Source organism: Gymnoscopelus microlampas (assembly GCF_963454915.1).
Source record: "Gymnoscopelus microlampas genome assembly, chromosome: 4".
Lineage (NCBI taxonomy): Eukaryota > Metazoa > Chordata > Actinopteri > Myctophiformes > Myctophidae > Gymnoscopelus > Gymnoscopelus microlampas.
The window spans coordinates 23,609,058-23,617,677 of record NC_139941.1 but is presented as its reverse complement, the minus strand read 5'-3'; the positions used below and the strand labels follow the sequence as shown (position 1 = coordinate 23,617,677).

General features: G+C 41.5%; 1 protein-coding gene across 1 annotated transcript; it reads right to left on the bottom strand.

The window, feature by feature from the left end:
• Nucleotides 1-3,367: 3,367 nt before the first annotated feature.
• On the bottom strand, nucleotides 3,368-7,104 carry LOC311043434 (isotocin-neurophysin IT 1-like; the record flags this gene model as incomplete). Its single annotated transcript, XM_084054673.1, has 4 exons — nucleotides 7,001-7,104; nucleotides 6,311-6,432; nucleotides 4,566-4,770; nucleotides 3,368-3,513 (listed from the first exon to the last, which is right to left on the bottom strand). The coding sequence occupies exons 2-4, from the start codon at nucleotides 6,428-6,430 to the stop codon at nucleotides 3,368-3,370; spliced, it is 471 nt and encodes a 156-aa protein (XP_083910799.1). The 5' UTR covers nucleotides 6,431-6,432; nucleotides 7,001-7,104.
• Nucleotides 7,105-8,620: the final 1,516 nt, after the last annotated feature.

The window sequence follows — 8,620 nt, the reverse complement described above, 5'->3', positions numbered from 1 at the left end:
CCGCCGGGTTCAAGGATACGACAAAAAGTCATGTAAGGATTCAGTCAGTGAGTTATAAGTTATATAAGCATTGATGTGAGACAAACTTCTGTCACAGTCACAGAAACGTTTTTACAGAATTACACAAACGCGATTGTGTGCATGCAGATAAAGGCTGAGAGGTTGTTGTGAATGAGTTCAGTTGAATACAATCTCATACTACAATCTGATAAGGCTTTTGTTGATGGAGCCTTTTGGCTTTGGGCCAGACTACTCGGCTGACATGTTACTGACTGACTGACTGCTGACTGTGAGGTTCAATTCATGAAGGTCTCACAGGCAATTTTATTACCTGTGTAGGCCCTATAAAGAGAAGAATGCATTCGCCATCTGTTTTGAATGAGGGATGTCATGTTTTGCAAATAATTAAGTTTACCTAGACTAAAGGTAAAACCATTTCTTAATTCCATTTAAGGATGTGTTTTCCCTATGATTTATAATTATAAGTTATGGGCCATGACGGAGGCGCGCCGACTCAGCAGACCTTAAGGCTGAGGAGACGCCCCCTCGCGCCTCCAGGCGCGAGTGGCCGCGTCGACCAGCCGCTGGGCTGCTAGTCGACTCAGCGCCGTCCGAGTTATGTACCGATAGGGACAGAATCGTAAATATTATTGGTGCGGACTGCGTTTGCTCCACTGACTGCGTTTATCCCAACTACCACTCAAAGTGGCTCCTGGCCCACTGCCTGGATGAGGCAGCCTTATTTTTTAAAAGCTTTGTGCTTTCTATTAGACTGTGCAGGGCAGAGGCGTCTAATCTCTGAGTCAGGGTGACCGCATACCCTCGGGTTAAAGCTATTTCCTAATTCCATTTAAGGATGTGTTTACACTATATTTTTTAGGACTATGGGGTAGATACTGAAGGGATACAGTTTTGGAAACAAGTTAGCATATCCACAGTTCTGATGTTCACACCTCCAATTTGGAAGACAATTAGCTCCCTGTTGATGGTCCAAATGTTGATGGCTCTTGGTATCAATGTGCCTTCATTGATATTCTCATTAGCTCAACAATGAGATCTCCCCCACAACTTTGTGGTTGATGTAGGTGATCAACTCTATTGTTTAGTTTAGTAAGAATATGTGGATCGTTTCAGTTTTTTTGGGCAGTTTAGAAGTTTAGGCCTCCTGGATATTTTGTGCCAAGTCTTGTAATCCATTCTTTTTCATGGAATCTTCTCTGTCCCATTGTCCAGCAGTCATTGAATTCCAAGCCGCATACTTTTATGGCATCAATCCCATGTGTCATAAAGTGTTGAACAATTAATAAATGGGTATCTTTTTCATTATTAATGGTGTACCTGTGTTGGCTTATTCTAATTGCTATGGAGTTGCCTGTCTCTCCTACATACTGTAATCCACACACTTGGCAAGTAATCAGATAAACACAATTTCTGGTGTTGTATGTGATGTTCTGTCTTAGGCTAATAATGTTTTTGTTTGTCCTGTTTTTAACCGTTTGTTTCGGGCTAAAGTAGTTAGGCCTTGCCCGTGCTACTTGGTTCCATGGCTTCAATTTGCTGTGGATCAAGTAGTCTTTCAGATTTTTGTTTTTCCTATAGGCCGAAATTATCTATTGAATTCCAAGCCGCATACTTTTATGGCATCAATCCCATGTGTCATAAAGTGTTGAACAATTAATAAATGGGTATCTTTTTCATTATTAATGGTGTACCTGTGTTGGCTTATTCTAATTGCTATGGAGTTGCCTGTCTCTCCTACATACTGTAATCCACACACTTGGCAAGTAATCAGATAAACACAATTTCTGGTGTTGTATGTGATGTTCTGTCTTAGGCTAATAATGTTTTTGTTTGTCCTGTTTTTAACCGTTTGTTTCGGGCTAAAGTAGTTAGGCCTTGCCCGTGCTACTTGGTTCCATGGCTTCAATTTGCTGTGGATCAAGTAGTCTTTCAGATTTTTGTTTTTCCTATAGGCCGAAATTATTATTATAACAATGGACTAGCCAATCACAGAGCAATCATCCCTCCACGCTATGAATTGTATCTATCCTCAGTTGGCCTAGCAACTAACATTAACTAAGCACAGATCGATAATAACTCCCAGGCTATGGGTTGTAGTGAGCTGAGTATGAGTCACATATGGCCCTCATCACCTAAAAAAGTATGCATTTGCCATAGGAGTCCTAAAGTAATCATGTCTTACTGTTGTGGTGGCTGAATTTATAGATTGCCAAATATATGTAGTATTGTGTAACTCGACTACAGCTGTCAATCTAACAGCTGAGCTGACTCCTCAATTTGTGTGTCGCCCTTATCTTTTGAATATATCCTTATATGACTATTTAGAATAGCATCTCTGTTAGAGTGGACTATAAGAACTGTCTGAGAATGGGGCCGAGGGAGTCTTCTGCCCTGTGGGGCCCGAGGTCTGGCCGGGAGGCCAGAGCTCTGATGCTGTAGATACTGTTTCCTTGCCTGAATCTCCCTAATGAATTATCAACACTTCACGCTGATTGGATATTCATATTTTCCATTATACTGTACCACATGCTGTTTACATTTCTGACTAATAAAGTATTCAATCTGTGGAAAAAGCTGCTCAAGGATCAACGTAATACACATCCAAATATTTGTTATGACTCTCACTGTAAACATCAAGAAGAACAGAGTCATAAAATGTGTGATAGACCATTTTACTGCACAATACACTGTCATTGACTTTCCCACAGTTTCACATATTTCACATACGTGTGAAAAGTTACAGCCATATGTAAGGTTTCAAACACCTCACATTAATATTGACCTACTTGCTCCCATGGTGGAAATTTGGTTTCAGCTCAACCCAGCTGATCGCTGCCCACAAGGGGTGCGGAGCAGTTTAGGTGTCTTGCTCAAGGACACTTCGACCAATCATATTCGAAACATTGCTGGCCAGGTCTGGAATCGTGCGGTTCCACAGGCAGGCTCTCTCATCATTAAAGCTATGCCACCCGATTGTCACATGCGACGCATTGTTATCTTCTAGATGGCTATTTTCACTATTTTTGAAGTGATTTATTCATAATGTATTTTGGGAACCCCTGGAGAAAAAGACATGCTGCATTGTATATACTGTACTCTCTCAAGCTTTTATTCCCACATACAGATATCAAGACGTATTGGTATTCATCACTATTCCTATACATAAAAAATATATGACTATAGCAAAGGCACTCTACACAGACTGAACTCAGGGTCCTATTTGGTGAGGTTGCCAGGTGAGAAAAGAAAAGAGACACAAAGAATAAGGGAATAGTTGTGATGAATTACAACCATTCCATCCCTGCACCTGAAGAATCTCCCTTGGACCCCTGTTCCCGGAGGTAGCTCATTGGTGGATTCGATGAGGAGCAGTCCGGCTGGCCAAACGTAGGAGCCTCAGGATGATGTCACTAGTGTCACTGCCTTCATACTGGCCGGTTTGATCGTCACCTTCTTCCTCACTGAGACAGGCGGGGTCTGTGCTGCAGCTCTCTAGAATAGGATTTTGGAAAGCACATTTAGAGTGAATTATCAAAACGAATGGCCTAGAGCAGTGGTCTTCAAAAATAAAATAGCCGGCTATTCCCCCTGGAATATATATGCTAAAAAAGTCTCCTCCCCCCCCTGGTGGCCCCCCTGTAGTAACTCTGAGGGCCCCCCTAGGGGTCCCGTACCCCCTGCTGAAGACCCATGGCCTAGAGTTATTCTGTAACACAGCAGCCCTGCAGATGTAAAGCAGGATCATCGTAAAAGAGTTTCACGTTTGCATATTTGCATGCAACATCTGATCCATTGTAGTTTTGTTTCATAACCAGAGCATGTACTCAGTGAGGCACGTGCACACAAACAGTAAGAGCCAACCAGTGCCCAAGGAGGACCTGCCCGATTGCCATCATAGGAGAAAGAGCTCTTTTTTATGCCTACATAATTTAATTCCTCTTGCCAAACCACAGTTGCTCCCCGCCCACTATTAAACACTTTTAATAATGCACAGCAGCACTTGAAATTGATATGTTTCAACCCCAGGGCTTCCTCAGCATTTCTGAGACGAGTGGAGATGAGTGGGTTTGAAGTCTGGTTTTAGGACATGGCTAGCTGCACGTCTATCTCCTGGATGCGAAAAAAGTGTGAACTTGCTAGATAGACTTTTTAACCACTTAAAACCTATATACACCTTCAGTTTGTTGACCGGGGTCCCAGGGATCTATTGGTACCTTCAGTTTCTACCTCTACACCGAATCTCTTCGCCGGAAACAGCTGATCTACAATTGTAGATTACTTTTTGGGCAGAATGTTCGGCTTTATGTGGTTAATGGATTAATCACCACCGTGTCCCTATTCTGGGGGGGACGAACATTCTGCAAAAAATGCACATCTCACAACGCCAGTCAGCTACAGGGTTTCAATCAAATGTCTTAGGACTTATAATCATTATGTTCATATTTTTTATTTATAATATAAATTATGTAATCGTTTCTTGACTGAGACCGTTTAGCTTATCTGGTTTCAAAATGATGACCGTGATCCTTGAAGACTTCCCTTACCTGTATCACAGCAGAGTCCTGAGGCAGCACAGCGTCCCCCCTCAGATCCACAGGGTTTCCCTCCCGTCTGGCAGGGAGTGAGCAGGTAATTCTCCTCTAAACAGCTGGCTGTCTCGGGGGAGCCCAGCAAACAGCCCAGTCCATCCCCACAGCAGATACTGGGGCCAAAGCAACGGCCCCTGTCGCCAGGGCCACATGACATGCACTGCAGATGGAGACAGGGAATAGCCGTTGTCATTTTAATTGTAATTTAAATGCCACATTAAAACGTGATATTCCACAGGTAATATATGAATATTTACAGTATTGATTTGCCCCATCCAAATGTTTGCTGGCACATTTCTGCAGGTCTGACAGGTTTTATTAACCACGCTCTTTCATGCAACAAAGAAATGTTTTTCACTCTCTCATACAGGGTACAAGCGGTGAAATGCAATAATATGCAACAAAATAATGAATAATACTGGACTGTAAATGAAATAAAATCATACGGTAAAATAAAGAATAAGGTTAAAAAAGGTTAAGAAAGTACAGGTAAGACACATACTCTAATCCTCTTTAAAAACTTCTTAGCAGCAGAATGTTCTATGGAAAATGTGCAGAATGGGGGGATGCATATTATTATGTACAAGTGCAAATAAGTGTGAGCAAAACAAGCATAGTTATTTATAGATGAAAGCAGTTCTTTCTTCTCCTTTTGTTTGTTTTTTTCCATGTCTGTATTCAGGGCTCTGACAGCTGCAGGGAAAACGCTCTCGCTAAACCTTGAGCCTGGGGCTGTGTGTGACACTAGACCCAAGTGAAAATGTTTGTATTTCAAGAGTCAGTATTAAGGAGGTGAATGATTAGAGCAGATCAACACGAAATGAATTCAAATTACTACAGCATTTAGAACACTTTTTCTAGTCTTTACGAACAATCAAATGCATTACATTACATACTGTACATTCACCCATTCATAAGGAAGGCACCGCCAACTTGCTCATCACTTGGGGCTCAGAGTCTTGCTCAACGACACTATGACCCATTAAAAATGCGAATCACTGGTTTCTTTTAGAACTAGCCGGAGAAACTATCCATCAGGAGACCACAAGGGGAGGAAAATGCAATTTCCCATAGAAAGGAAGTGTCATTCACTGCTGACGTTTTTCCCTTTTCTCCTTTGTACATATAGTGTTTTTGTATTTGTTGATGACATGTATTAGTGTTATTTTTTTATGCTATGTTGATGAATTGAATACATAGGACCACAATGGAAACAAGTCCCCAGGACTTTTTTTGTGTTATCCTTTTAGCCTTGATGTCTGACTGTACCTCGTGCCGTTTACATTTCTGACTAATAAAGTATTTAATCAATCAATCAATCAAAAAACCCGCTGCCAGGAGAAGACGGGGATCAAATCAGAAACCCTCCAGCTCCCAGCCACCCTCTCTACCTCCTGAGCCACTGCCACCTCACAAATAATACCATCATTTACTTTGGGATATTGTTGCTGTCGGGCAGAAACGTCTGATCTCCATATTGTAACTCTTTGTGTTTTTTCGTAAATGAATGCCCTACTTGATCGTACTACAGCGTCACACAAAAGCATCAAAAGGAGCAGATCCACAAGCTCGAAACGTGTTTCGAGCTTGTGGATCTGCTCCTTTTGATGCTTTGGAATTTGAATACTGAAAAGTAACAGTTTTGTCCAACAGACAGAGACGATGTACATGTAAATTAGAGATTGTTGATGGCAGCTCACCTTTCGCTGTGGGGCATCCATGATGGATCTCTTCCCTCCGATAGGGCAGTTGGAGATGTAGCAGGCTGAGCACACCGACAGGAGGAAGAGTAGGCACATAGACACAGCGACCCCAGTCATCTCTATATGTGTAGAAGATGAGAGAAACACAGAGACCAAAACCATGGTTTGATTTGTTTTAAACAGACCACTTCATCATATATAGAAAATAGCATTGCAAACCCATCACATAGCAACACATTGTGAGATTGTAGATCTGAATTAACTTTTCTTTTAAATTAAAATAAGAAAATGGAGACGCCAGGGTTAAAAATGTGTAATTAAATTGTTAAATTGTGATATTAGCAAACATAAATATCAAGCATATCAGACTGTCAAATGTATCTATTCAGATCTTCATCAGGACGTATACGGTCTGAATAGATCGAAACGTTGACGACGCAATAAAAATACAGCAGAGCTTTTTCAGCATCACCAGTGTGCAGACTCTACTCTCTTTTATGATACTTTTGCTTGTCTTGCACCTGGGCCACGGATGTCACTACCTTCATCATAAAACATATCCCTACCAATGATAAAATGAATGAGACCACCCCCCAGTCAATTGAACCCTGACAAAAACTGAAAGTACATACATATTATTGAACACTTGTAATAAACAGACACCCAAACAAACCATAGCATACTCACTTGTTTCTTGTTTCCTTGATGCACAGTACAGTTCAAAAGTGTTTCAGAGCGGTCCAAGATGCTTGTCCACTCCTCTGATCTGGACATCCTTTATACTGTCTCACCTTCCTTTGAGAGTGACACGGAACGCTAAAGAGTCACTTAGCGATCATTAATGAAGCTATTTTAGTTATTGCCACCTCCATTAATGAGGCTGGCCTTTGTGCGGGGGGGTCAGAGGCCTAGACAGTGCTGCAGCCTGCTTAGGATCTTGCTATTGCGAATCATTAGCGAAGGTCTCGTGGTCCGTGACCATGCATGTTAGAGAGAGGAAAAGGTCAAAGGTGAATAAGACAATGGGGGCATGAGATGGTTCCAAATCATAGTCCACTGGATTATACAGTATAGGCCTGAGACGGTGGCAGTATGCTATATGCCATTGATAACAAAGTACTTTACAATGTGCATTACATTCACCCATTCACACACACATTCGGACAGCAACGACGGAGGAAACCCGGCAGAGTGTCGTGAACCCAGGGTGTGTGTAATATATATACTATATATATGTATAGATATAGATAGATAGAACGATAGACATATTATAATAAGTGTGGCGGTCCAGGCACCCTAGGCTGCAATGCCAGCCTGACAGAGTGTCGTGGGTTCGAATCCCGTTCCCGACGACCTTTGCTGTGTGTCACTCCCCATCTCTCTCCCCATTTCCTGTCAGTCTACTGTCCTATCAATAAAGGCATAAAAGCCCCCAAAAAAGAAAAGTAAATTGAATGATATGGTACATCAGGTCAGAGCTTGGTTTAGTAGAGAATGGATATTTATTTTGTAAACAAAAGTTTGCCCCTTATTTTCAAGCAATTCATTGCCACATCCACACACGTATACACCTCTTGTGTGTGAGTCATGGTGTGAGTGTCGTACGTGTTAATAAAGAAACTAATTCCTCGTAGGGATTGATACACACATCTTGTCCGGGTCTTAGGTTAATTGACATAACAAGCCAATTAACAGAGATAAGGATTAGCCACAGTCTAGAAGAGACCGCTTCATTGTTTCAATGAAATGAGCTCAATTACTGAAGCTTCCTCTACCTTTAAGCTTAATTCATGAATTGGGCTTTACAATAGGCTACTCACCTCTTTACGTCATCTGACTTGATGACAGACAAAAATGTATCCGGTGACAAGTTCTTTAGATAACTTCTGTATTTAAGTTAAGGTGCTGTAAGTGATGTATTTTGTTCAAATTTGATGTATAGACTGTTCAATAAAAGGAGTACAATCGTTGCTGTCCGGCAGGAACCAGCTAACTCCATTTTTCTGCTTTTGCATTTTTTTCCATAAATCAGGGCCATTGAACACCCTTTACGTCTGTGTGTTGGTAAAAAAAAATGTTGAATCAATGAAGTATTAAAAAGTGCTTCTGACAAACTCCATTGGATCCTCAAACTTTCTGCCAAACCAGCTAAGTCACCAAAGGGGGGTGGAGTTAGCTGGTTTTGCTGACTCAAGGCTCCACCCCCTTTTGACCTCCAACCTCATTGTGAGCTTGGAGGTCCATTCAGCTGTTCTTATCAATGATGAACAAAACCTCCTAACTCCCTTTTTGTTTAGTTTTTTTTTC